A 13,701-nucleotide genomic window follows, 5' to 3' on the forward strand; every position below is an offset into this window, starting at 1 on the left:
TTATTGATTTATTGATCAAATATTGGTTTTCCCTCATTTTTGACTGTAACTCCACAACTGTTGTCTGTGCTGAAATAAAATGTCCAGTGCAGTTAGTTGTAGTCCTTGCCCCTATAATATACATATCTTACTTGTCACCAATGCGCTATAATTTTTAATAAAAATGCAAAAATAGGCACAAAATTGGGCAGGGGTGTAGTATACCCCCTTAAAGTTGATCTTTAAAACCATTAATGGCATTTATATTTCCATAGATAGTTCTTACAGGTTTTGACTAAAAGGCCAATTTTATATCAAAACAAAAGTTTCGGTAGTTTTTCCCCTCATGAGAAAAATCATGCACCTGTGGTGGGAATGACACCCTTTATATCAAACCTTGGGATCAGGCCCGTACGCAGGATTTTTTTTGGGTTTGTTGCTGATTTTGAAAAAGTGCACTATTTTTCAAAGGGGGTGGCAATTTTGTGAAAAGTGGACTTTCCCCCCAAATTTGGACCTTTTCTGACCAAAAAAACGTAATAAACCTAATTTTTTGGCTCGCTATGCTTGCAAAATCTAACATTTTGGGACTTTCTGTATACTTTTGCAAATTTGGGGAGATGCTATCGCACCCCCTGCACGGGCCTGCTTGGGATCTCCTTTATAGAAACCATACCATTCCTCTACATGTCAGTGTTTTTGTCTCAATATTTGAGTGCAAACACCCACTAGAATAACTCTCCTCTCTGACCCACCTTATGATCTGAAACAAATGGTGAAAACTAGACTGTTTTGTATAGGGGCCAGGGGATTATCAGTATGGTATGGTACCTAGTAAACGCTGTCATACAGGCTACATTCTAATCACAGTGTTTTTCACACACACATCCACCATACACACAATCAGCTTACTAGAGAGGTGTTTGTACCACAAAATAGCTCAATGACACTGTTTATGGAGCTATCTCCAACCACGGCACTCCACAGTTGCGATACGGCTCCTCAGATGGTATGCACACAGACATTTAACTTACCAAATCATATAATTTGTGAAATTCATTGTATCTTCTGAAGATGAACCATGTCTTTCCTCCTGTGACTACTACAACTTTATATACCTGAAAAATTACCAGAAACGGTAAAGTTTAGCCAATAAATTAGAATAGTTGTTAGGGAACAGACCAAAAGGTTGACGATGCCTTAGTGAATTCACTGGGATCATAAAGTATGATAGAGACTATCCACAAACAGCCAAAGTTCCTGTGCTTTGTATGTAATGAATTCTTAAATATTCATAAGGGCCAATTGTTCACACCAGCGTTGCATGCCTTTGCATACACACGGTAGAGCATTGCATGTCTTTGCGTTTACACAAAAGACTGTAAAAATATGCTGTATGTGCCGATAGCATTTTTGTCTATCGCACTTCATGGAACAATCAGGCTTCACTACTACGGGTGTTGCTGGGACTTTGGCTGTTTGCGGATTGTCTGTATCCCTTTGTCATGTTTATGTTGATTACGTTGAAAGGTTCAAATATTGATGCAACAAATGGGCTATTCCATTTAAAATCCACACTACCCCTGTGGAAGATTTTGGAAGAGGGAGTATGTTTTTCAAATGTAATTGATCAGAGTTAATCATTTTGAAACCCATACTCCCCTTGTAATATGGTTTTATTACCTATATCTTTCATAATAGCTCATAATTAGAGTGAGTATTTCAAATGAAAGTTGCCCAATTGTCTATTCTATTGGAAACTTATACTCCCTCTGTAGACTTCATAGCTAAATCTTCCACAGTGGTAGTGTGAATTTTAAATGGAATAGCCCAATGATGTATAGTTACATTTACAGGACATCGTAAACTACTTGGTTTGTGCCCTCAGTCATAATACCTTTTAACATTTGTGACGTGTCATGTCAAAACCAGACACTTTTGGGCAGGTTATGAATTCTGAGGGTTTTACATATCTTAAATATAGAGATATTTTTGCTCGACAAAACAACAGCGTTTTCCCCAATGAAATCGGACATTCCTAAGCGAAGATATTGAGTTTGGAAGTTATGGTATTATAAAATTGGAAATTGAGATATCGGCCTTTAAAAATATTATTGACAATGTTGAGAGTAGGAATTAACTTGAAAAATGTCTAAAAAATACAAGATGCCAGTTATATTCCGGTCTGAAACTATATCAGACAATATTTTTAACATTGATAACATCACAAATTCTGGTTTTGACATGACACGTCACATTTTATTTATTTCAATAAAAACCATTTGACCCAAAAACATACAGATAACTAATTAAATAATGTTTACAATAATTCCAGTACCACAAAACTAGTTGGCAGTGGTAGCACCAAAGGGTTATATGGTAGGGCAAATCCCCCCCCCCCCCACTCTAAAGCTCCTCTCCCCACCCCAAAAACAAAAGAGGGAGATGTCCAGATTTTGGACAAAAATGCACAATTCCAGGCACTTCTTTTATTACTCTGCCTGCTCTTAAATCACTTGCTCTTAAGGGGGTACTACACCCCTGGCCAATTTTGTGCCTACTTTTACTTTTGCATTTTTCTCAAAAAATTATAGCACATTGGCGACAAGTATATTATAGGGCAAGGACTACAACTACTGTACTGAAAATTCAGCAACTCAAAGCAAGTAGTTATTGATTTATTGATCAAATATTGGTTTTCCCTCATTTTTGACTGTAACTCCACAACTGTTGTCTGTGCTGAAATAAAATTTCCAGTGCAGTAGTTGTAGTCCTGCCCCTATAATATACATATCTTACTTGTCCCCAATGCGCTATAATTTTGAGAAAATGCAAAAATATCACGAAATTGGGCAGGGGTGTAGTACCCTTAACCCCTTTCAGAACAAATCATCTGGTGCTGTCACTTTGGCCAAATAGATAACCAAATGCCATTTTGTGCTCAAAAGTAATTTGTTTAAAAAATAATTCAAACATGTTTCATCATTGCCACCAAAGCTTGTGTATTTCTCAAGAAAAAGAAACCATTATGTAATAAAATTGAAAAAAAGAAAGAAAAATATTCAAATTTTGCTCACAACACTGATTGTTCCAGTTACAATCCATACACCCCTATGGAAGACACAACCTTAATCTTCCGAGCAGGGAGTGTAAATCTTAAACAGAATTACCTGAATGGGTGACTCCATTTGAATCTACACCCCCTTGTGAAAAAGATTAAGGTAATATCTTCCATAGGGGGTGTATGGAGTTCAACTGGAATACCGTAAAACCCCGTCTACAGGCATATATAGTGTTCTTTATAAAAGCTTAATCAATTCGAAGCAAGCGTTAATATACCAATACAATAGATCGGTCTTAAAATAATACTTGTTTGTATTAGCCGCAGTCTGTGGCCCTCGCGGACTTTGCGAGCGCGTAGCGCGAGACGTTCAATCGAGCGCGTCAGTGCGACGCAACCTCTCTGGATAGTATAGAGAGTTCCCGTGTTTTCAAGCGGAACGGACTACAATAGTGTTTATAACGTGATTCGCACCGCCGTATTCCTCATTCCTTTGATTTGGTCAATGACCCTATTGGTGCTACATTCTACAAAATAACATTTGCTAATTATTGCGCGAGTGTTGGTATTCTGAAAATTGCAACAGAGCCCGAAAGTAGTGCTAGTTTGTATATGCTTGGATCCGTAATTTATTTGCTCAAACTCCATAATGGCAACTGGATTAATGTAGCTTTCATCAGAAGCACACTATATGCTTGTAGACAGGGTTTTACGGTACCCTATTGGTACTAATTTACTTTAGCAAACACTTTTTCTTCTCCTCCTTATCTTTAGCTAACAAAGAGATAAAACCAAAAGAAGACATCTTGGTTTGTCATGGGCTATTCCAGATGAAAGTGGAAAACCCACACTACCCCTGTGGAAGATTTTGGAAATATCTTCCACAGCGGGAGTGTGTTTTTCAAATGTAATTAGTCAGGGTTAACATTTTGAAACACATACTCCCTTATGGCTTTGCCTATATCTTCCACAACTGGAGTGAGTATTTCAAATGGAAGTTCCCCAATTGTCTATTCTATTTGAAACTTCCTCTGTGGAAGACTTCTGGCTAAATCTTCCACAGCGGTAGTGTGGATTTTGTATGGGAATAGCACATTTCCTGGCATGACATCAAATGATAATTTGCAGATGCAAACATGCATACTCTTTGAATCTGAGCTTACCAGGTGCATGACAAAATGATGCGAAGGTACACTATTTGGCCTCCATAAGCAACACGCACACATGGCCCGGGAGGTCACTCCCATTGTGGCCTGTACACCATCCGCGATAATCAACTTTTGAAAAGCACCCTAAACAAGGATTTAACACTTGGCTAAAACAATACCCTAAACAGGTGTTTTCACACCCTAAACAGGGATTTTATTCCTTGCATCAAATTTCATACCCTAAATTTCATTTCAGCGTATTAGCAATTGCAATTTTGCTACCCTTTTTCCAATATTTCATGTTTTTGACACCCTAAACGCGTGTGTATCGTGCTTACCCACGAAAAACTACCCTTTTTACGCGTTTTCATTATCGCGGATGGTGTACAGGCCACAATGGGAGTGACCCTACCCCCCGGGACACATGGCAGAGTTGATTCTCTTTGATTCAAATCTCTTTGATAGTTAACTGTACTTCTAAGCATGCTATTGTAATTGTAAAAGCAGTATTGAATTTTCTCTTTTATTTTAAGGATTAATATTATTTCTCTCAAAAATTGTATTCAATGAAATTTAATTATTTTATAAAAGTTTTATGAATATTTAATTATTAAAATTGTTATTGTCATTATTAATGTACATATCAAAAATATGAACTTGTCAGCTGCTACACAAGTCTCTTTTTTACAAAACAGCTAAAATACCAGACTCATCTCAAGTGGAGATCACTTAAATCATCCCCAAGTCACATGGTTTAGGAATGTTCGTGGATAATTGCTAAAATCATGTGACTTGGGGATGATATGAAGTACCTCCACTTGAGATGAGTCTGGTATTTATATTCCAAGCTATTATGTACAATGAGACATACACATGAACACATGTAGCAGCCGACAAATGCATCATTTTGACATGGATGTCCTTTGATGGTCAAAGGTTAAAGTTTGACATTTTTCATACCCAACATGCAGAATGCATTCAAATTAGTACCAACATGCCTAGTAGTAGCATTGAAATAGTGATTAGTAGAGTGCTAGAAATGCATTGGATTATTCATATCTCATTGCTACTTATTGTACCTAAAAACGGAAAACATTCAAGTTGAAAAAAAAGTATCTACTCTTATCCACCTACCAAATTAAAATTAGCTAAATGTAATATACTTCTAATTCTATCAGGCATGAGACTGCACTTTCCTAAAAAAAAACTGAAAATGTGTAATTGGGCAAAAAGTACCAAAAATAGGCTGAAATTAAATAAAGTTGCAGAAATTTTGACTATAAAAAAAAACCTGAATTCAGTTTTTAAACTGAAAATTCTCATGCCTGTTCTATATTGTACTTGTACTACATATATTAAGTCTCAGCTATATAGTCCTTATGGATAATTGGGAGTATGTAATTTACATCTTTAGCCTCGCTTTCAGTTTTCCACTTAGTTACTCCAGCATAATTGGAGATAGCAGACCCAAACGCCTCTAACGTCAGCGAAGTGGTCAATTACCAAAAAGTTGGATAGTTTGAAAATGGCAACTCCCATAAACATCAGGTTTTTTTAGGTGACACTTATTATTGGAATAATCCATTTTAATTCCACACTCCCCTGTGGAAGATTTTGGACATACCTTCCACCGGGGCAGTGGGGACAGAGTGCCCACACATAAAATTTTCAGGGACAAGTTGGAATGGCTATGAGCAAAAATTGACAAATGGGGACGAAAATCTGGCTTTGCTCCCTAAATGGGGACGAAAATCTGGCCTTGCCCCCTAAGGGACAAATATTTGGCTTAATTTGCCCCCTCACACCAAAATCCGGGGAGTAGGAAATGCGCACATCACAAAGCCAACTCAAATCATGAGAAAGGTTTTTAAAACAAGTCTCCACATACATTAATGACAGCCAGTGAAAAAATTTCACTGACCATCCAGGATTTGAACCTGGGACCTTCGGATCACCAGACCGATGCTCTACCAACTGAGCTAATGAGTCAGATGGAGAAGAGCAGTGATGTTATTATCTATAGGCCTTCAGTTCAATACCCGCCATCTATCATCTTCTCATCCAAGAAAATCTTCTCAACATGTTTTGTACTCCAAATTTATGGATACACCCACCTGCAGATTTGAACCACCTAACATATGTTAAACCATTTAAGTGAGTGAGAAGAAAGTTAGCCTCAAATTCTTCTTTAAATTACAAGGAAAAGAGTTGTGTGCTCCATAGACACCCACATATCTTATCAAGGGCAGCTGAAAACCTAGATGTAAATCGGTTTCTCTGGAAACACCCACGGTCTATGTACATTCCAAGTCTGTGTGATGTGTGTTAACATATGGAAACCATGGTGAACTAAACATCTCAATAGAAATGTGCAAAAACAAATAGCAATCAGGGTAGCTGATTTAAAAAAAAATTTTAATTGCGATTTAAATTACATGATTTTTTTTCTTCAAAAAATCACTGTTTCTCATTTTTTACAATTTTTTTACCATTTTTGATAAATGTAAGTTAATTTCTATGACTGTTTTACTTTATTCCTAATGTATTTACAACTGTTTGAAAACAATTAAAACATCTCAATGATGCATGCTTGAGCCATATTTTAATACTTGTTCTCAAAATTACAAAAATAACTTAGGCAATTATCGTAGTAGGGTGATGATATGTGGGCATGTGTATATGCGCAGCATCTGTGATAGTTCACATAGACAAATTATTCTTGTCAGCAGTACAAGACAATTCAGTAATACAAAGACGATTAATCCTAATTCAACATCATGACTTTAAAATAGATCCATCACACGTCACAAAATGATATGGCGGTATTGGTCAGCCACGCCACCTTCAGATGTATCCATTACAATATCAATCATCGCCTGACACCAACATCAGAATACCTGTAATACAACCATAATTGTTCAACAAGAAAGCAATAGCAATGCATACTATCGTTTATTACAGCCCTGACAAGATGTACATGCCGGGCACCATATCGTACTTTGTATAAGACTGCCCTACTTTGGGGTAAATTTTTCTTTGCAGATTATGATGTAATCTTTGAAAACCCTATTGTGGCGCAATATCCTATGTTTTATAAATTTGATACTAAAGGCTAAAACTCTTAACAATTTATTTATTTTTCACAGGTACAAAATGAAAACTGTTCTAAAAAGAGTTCAAAATTCCCATGTTTTTTGTCTACAAAAACTCAAAAATTAATGATGTCTTATACCACATCAAATATCCTTTTTTCGCTTACGGTAAAACTGGAAATTTTCACACAATTAATTTTACACTATTTACAAATTTTGAATTGTTTCACTTGTTTTTAGATTTACAACATTTACCTACACAAAAGGAATATAATTTGGACGTTGTTATTTTCGCGGTAGCAGCTTGGAATCTGAAAAGCGCAAAAATAAATGTAACACAAAAATGTCCACATTTGCAGCATATGACAACATGTAACCAAATCGTCTTAATAATATCAGATGATGATGATAATGGATGGTTTAAGATAGGAGCAGTGTATTCTCTCTACTGCCTATGGTATTATGTACTATGTACAAAGCATTACTGTCACCTCCCTAAGTACTACATTACTAATATCAGACAAACCCATCCATCATGAATGAGGGGTGTTCAAAAAATACTGGTTTTGATACAAAAAACTTAAGGGACATTCAAAAAGTAAGGCCACTAGTGTTTTTTTTTTATGTCAAGCATATCTAGGCATTAGCAGGAGACATAATGTTTACAAAACTTCTGTCAGGCACATATGACCTGGTGAAGGGAGGAGGGGTCGCCATAGATAGCTGGTCAGGGCATTAATCTACAGGACAGGCAAGTGTAGCCAACAATTGGGCTTATTAACCTGATTGGAACTACCTGTAACAAGGTCTGTCTTTTTCACAGGACATGTACCTGCCTTTGCCAGATGAGCCTTAAGAGAGCAGAATTAGAGGGTCTTTTTTGTCCTGTATGGGGAATTGAACCTAGGACATCTGGCACCAAAAGCAAAGACCTTAACCAGTGTGCCACACTGTTCCTAGCACTAAACTTTCAGGCTCTGTTGCTATTAGTAATAATACGCGCTCGGTTGAACGTGAGCTCGGTTGCGCATAGGTTGCTCGAGCTAAGTCTGTGAGAGTCACAAACTGCAGCCACACAGTGCTCCCTTTAGTCCACAATCCTTTACTACAGGAAATCAAAACGGGAATGAGACTAAATGGGTCATTCGGTATATATATTACTAATATTGTTTGAAGTCATTGTTTGAGTCATAAACTTTATCATTGTCACTTAGTGGATATAAATAGCTGGATGCCCTCAAACAAACTTGGATTAGATAACCTGTTTGAACCATGTCTCTGGGTCATGGTGGTAGGCCTATCAGATCTGTTCAAAGGTCTATCAAGAATAGTATGACAGTTGAAAAATCCACTAGCTATTGATGCCCACTCCAATGTCTATGTAGAGTTGAATGGAAAATGAAAAGCTAAGCAAAAATTTAAAACTTATTATTAATTTGAAAATTAATGACAAAACATTTTAACTGTCATCATACAAACAAACACAGTGATGTTACCCGGATGTTACTAGACTTCAGTGGGGGGGCTTGTATTTCACGTTGTATATCAATGACTTTCTAAGTACCCAAAGCAAGTATCTTTCTTATAGGTCCAAAGTGAATGTTGTCCTACCCTAAACAAGCATTTTCATCAAAAACACAAAACAGTCCACTTTTGGGGTTACAAACAAATTGTAATACAGTGTTGTTACCATAATTCGAAGGGGGGGGGGGGTATATTTCACATTGTATATCACCCAAGGACTTTCATAAAGTACCCAAAGCAAGTATCTTTCATTAGTGTAAAATAGGTTCAAAGTTAGTACTATGTGAATGTGTGTCCTACCTTAAACAAGTATTTTACTTGATATATATAGCCTATGTCATCCTAATATTCCTAATTCTTGATAACACTGCAATAATCTTTCCGGATATACTTATAGCTACTACCATAACACTTGTTAACAAGTGTAGACTTCCCAGGAAGTCAATTGTCACATTGCCCATTTGCGCAATTGATTTCAACATGAACAGGCCCATACGTAATTTATTCTATTTTGGGTGTGGAATTAAGGGATCTAAAATGAGCGTTTATTGCGTTTCGACAGTATTTTTTCTGGGACATGAGAGCACCTCAGACCTATCAATTGCATTCTGAATCTGAAGCATGTCTTTCTGATATCAAATAATTTTCATTTTTGAAAATCACGATATAATACAAATTTTATGACAAATTATAAAAATTTGATATTTTTCAAATTGTTGATATATAACAGTCCTCGAAGTGAATTATATAAATCTAATGATATATTCTTAAAGTGTATGTAGCAGGGAGGAAAAGCCGACGGTCAATTGAAAATTTTGACCTTTCATATTGAAGATATGGATTTTTTCCCAAAAAGACCTAATTTTTTTTGGTGTTTTGGGAAAAAAATCCATATCTTTAATACTGAAAGGTCAAAATTTTCAATTGATCGTCGACTTTTCATCCCACCTACATACACTTTAAGTATAAATCATCAGATTTATAAAGTTTACTTCAAGTACTGTTAAATATCAAAAATATCAATTTTAATGATTTGCCATAAAATGTGTATTAAATTGCTAATTTCAAAAATCAAAATTATTTGATATCGGAATGACATTCTTCATATTCAGAATGCAATTCGATATGGCTGATGTGCTCTAATGTCCCAAAATAAATACTGTCCAAACGTTCATACCCCAGCCCTTAATGATAATAATAAATAAATAGAGGGTTCTTAGTAGGCGCGAATTCCAAACAGCCGAAGCAGCGAAATGAAAGGAGCGTTCACCAGCCGATTTAAGATTAACACGGGGAGATTTCAATAATCTTTCAGTAGAAGATCAAAGTGATCGAGCTGGTTTGTACGTGCAGAGCGTAGCAGACAGATAAGTTGGTAACATATCTTCAAAGTGCCGTAAAGCAAGAACAGCTAACTTATAGTACTGAGTCCGAAATTCTATAAAAGGCAGCCAGTGAAGCTCATATGTGTACATCCATATCAAAATGATGCACTTGTTGGCTGCTACATGTGTCTTATTTCACATAATAGCCATGAATAAATACCAGACTCATCTCAAGTAGAGGTCACTTCAAATCATCCCCAAGTGAGTGACATGGTTATGGAATGTTATCTGATTAAAGCCATGTGACTTGGGGATAATTTGAAGTGACCTCCACTTGAGATGAGTCTGGTATTTATTCCTAGCTATTATGTAAAATGAGACACATGTAGCAGCCGACAAGCGCATCCTTTTGATATGGATGTACACATATATGACGAGGGTGATATGCTCATACTCCCTTTGAATTGTGCCCTTTATCCAGCAGGGAGATGATTTTGTGAAAAGTAGACCTTCTTTACCAAATTTACCCATTTAGACCAAAAAACAAAAAAAAAGCATTAAAAAAAAAATTCCACGCTATTCTCACAGGATCTTTTGGGACTTTTTAAAAATACTTTTGCAAATTGGGAGGGGGCAGCTGCATTATTTAGCCAGATGTTTCCATTGGTATAAAAAGCTTTTTCAAAATCAGCCCCCAAATAAATTCTGGTTACAGGCCTGGTAAGAGTTTACCTTAACCTTTCACGCAGGGTGTGTAGATTTCAAATGGAGTACATCCATTCAGGTAACCCACATATGAATTCACACTCACTGGCATGTCTTCCATAGGGGATGTATGCATTTAAACTGGAATAGCCCAATAAATGAGCTTTCCTCAGACACCAAAAAAAATCTGTATTTTCTTGCTGTTAATCAGGGCATGCACCTTTAAAGCCAAAATGTCATATAACAGTTCTCTGGTTATTACAAGAGTCAGTTGCATTTGAATGCTGGTTGACAACCCCTAGAAGTGGGAGGGAAGTATGTCTGGCACCATCTAATATTGCTACACAAGCCTAGCTTTATTTTCGCCTAAATTTTTTTCGTAACCCAATATCAGCGCTGAGTGCATATGTTTTGAGTGTTATATTTAGCTTTTAGCTGCAACATCTACATGGAATATAAATAAGCATCTTTCATCCTGTGTAGTCCTAAAGAGAGATCCAAATTTTCTTAAATTCCTTTTTTCTAGAGAACAGTGAACCTGTTTAAAAATCGATCAATAACCATCGTGTTTGCAAAACATGACATTGCTTTTGCGAATTGAAAAATTTGTCAACTGCTGAGTGTTGTTGAACTGCACTGACCAATGCATTGCATACCAATGATTTTATTATGTTGCTAATTTTTAGTTTCTTCTTTTTTTTAGATACTAAAAGTTATTCTTTATTTCAATTGATCAATCAAAACAACCTTGGTCACAATGAAATTTGCTTTCCTTGATCATCAAATTTCAGAAGTAAATTAATTATTGCATGCAAAGCAATACTGTAGCATGTTGTAGGTTGTGTGGCGGCCATATTTATGAAATTTGGATCACAAAAGGAAAAAAAAGTTCAAAAGCCCTGCCCTACATATTGTTGAAAAAATGTGTTGAAAATTAGGACTACTCTGAAATATTGTGCAGTGTCATATAAAAGTGAGTACATGTTCTTCAAGCACATTGTATACTGGGGATATAAACATATCATTTAAGTGAGTTTAGCCTACTTTGTTTTTAGGTTAGTAGAGCATTCCTTTGGTGCAATAAGGGCATGCCAAGATGCGCATTGCAAAGTTACCCAACCATTATCATACCAAAAATGGTGTTTTAAAGGCCAGTGGCGTAACTAGGGTTGGTAGCGCCCGGGCAAGAAACAAAATTGGCGCCCCTACCCTCCCCCACCCGATGCGGGCAGTGGTGTAGCTAGGGGTTGTGGCGCCAGGGCTAAAAATACAGAATGCCCCCTGTTCTTGAAATAATTGCGTGCAAAAATTTTGACTTTCATCACTTGGAGGGGTGCAGAATCGATGCTGAATTGGCCAATTTGGCGCCACCCATGGGTGCGGCCCAGAAACGTTTCCCCCTGCCCCTAGTTATGCCACTGTTAAAGGCCACATCACTGCCCTGTTCTAAGGGCCTGACTGACCTATATTTTGCATTTTGAGGATTTTTCTATTTTTAGTTGTATGAATTTATTGAGGGATTTTGATCATTATTAACACCCACAAATTGAGTGGTCATTATTTCTCATACACATAATTAGAAGTGGGGACTTTCTTTTTGTGAGGTGTTTATATCTTTAGAAACTGATCAATCAGTTATACATGGGAAGAGGAAATCCAGGAATTCAAAATAATTCTGTCAACAATCTTTTGCATCCCCTTTCTGAACACAATGTTTTTCTCCCTTTCCTTCATTTTCCTACAATTATGTGTATTCCTCCCCCTTTTTTATTTGAAAAAATAAATAACCTAAAAACACAATGTGTTCCCTGAGAGTTTCTCTACTCCCCCAGAGTAAATATAGATGGAAGTGAACTGTTTTGAACTCTTCTATTACTAGATTTGGGATAATTATTGGTCTCTATAATACCCCATCAGTTTCCACGGATTGACTTCTGCAACAAAATGCACCATAGAAGCTGCCTTTATAAATGATCATAAAACATAGACTCTGTTCATTTCAAGAGGATCCAGGCCTGTACGCAGGGGGGGTGCGGGGGGTGCGACCGCACCTCCCCAAATTTGCAAAATTATACAAAAAGTCCCTAAATTTCAGAATTTGCGAGCGTAGCGAGCAAAAAAAATCAGAAGAAAGTCCACTGTTCACAAAATCGCCCCCCTCCTGGAAAAAAGTTCACTTTTTCAAAATCAGCACCCCCCCCCAAAATAAATCCTGCGTACGGGCCTGAGAGGATCCAATGTTGCATTAGAAACAGGCATGTCAATAAATGCCAAAAACTGATGGTACCAATCATTTTGATACAGTCTGTACATGCACTGAATGCCCATTAATACTGATTTTATAAAATGTAAAAAATACTACTGTGTAGTCTCCATGTATATTTTGACTAATACTATAATTTAACCACATTCCTGATTGCCCATACGGTACCAAATCACAAAATAAAAGGTCTGGGATTTTCTATGTTAAGTTAAATAAATCTGATTTCTTAAAAACTTGCACAAATGTGCCATTATGCTAGTTGTACTTTCAATACCAAACCAAGTTATGTTATGTTAGAGAAAGATTGATTGAATCATATTAAGCATATAATCATATATCTAGATTCATATCAAATTCATATTAAACTATTTGAAGAGAAATGCACAAGCAGTTAACAGGCATTCTCAAGATATGCAACACAATCTGTACCAAGCCAAATATGGCAATTATACTAAAATTGAAATACTGGCATAAATGTGACCAGCTTTCACGAAACGAGGCTAAGTCACAAGTTGGTAGTTTCGAGACCACTGGCAGCTGAATTGATGTTCTTTAGTTGATGCACACCTGTACAAGATAATACATTTGTAGTGTCTTTGTGAAT

At 36.6% G+C, this 13,701-nt stretch overlaps 1 protein-coding gene and 1 non-coding gene across 2 annotated transcripts in view; both read right to left on the minus strand.

Moving 5' to 3' along the window:
• The window catches only part of LOC140139969 (serine/threonine-protein kinase Sgk1-like), a 95,999-nt gene that overhangs the window by 17,489 nt on the left and 64,809 nt on the right, over nt 1–13,701 (minus strand). Inside the window, 1 exon segment of the mRNA XM_072161776.1 lies at nt 1,014–1,097. Within this exon segment, the coding sequence (XP_072017877.1) occupies nt 1,014–1,097 (84 nt within the window).
• Nucleotides 6,105–6,178, minus strand: Trnat-ggu (transfer RNA threonine (anticodon GGU)). The gene has a single exon. It is a non-coding gene; the product is annotated as a tRNA-Thr (tRNA).

Source organism: Amphiura filiformis, chromosome 18, assembly GCF_039555335.1.
Source record: "Amphiura filiformis chromosome 18, Afil_fr2py, whole genome shotgun sequence".
NCBI classification, from domain to species: Eukaryota; Metazoa; Echinodermata; class Ophiuroidea; order Amphilepidida; family Amphiuridae; genus Amphiura; species Amphiura filiformis.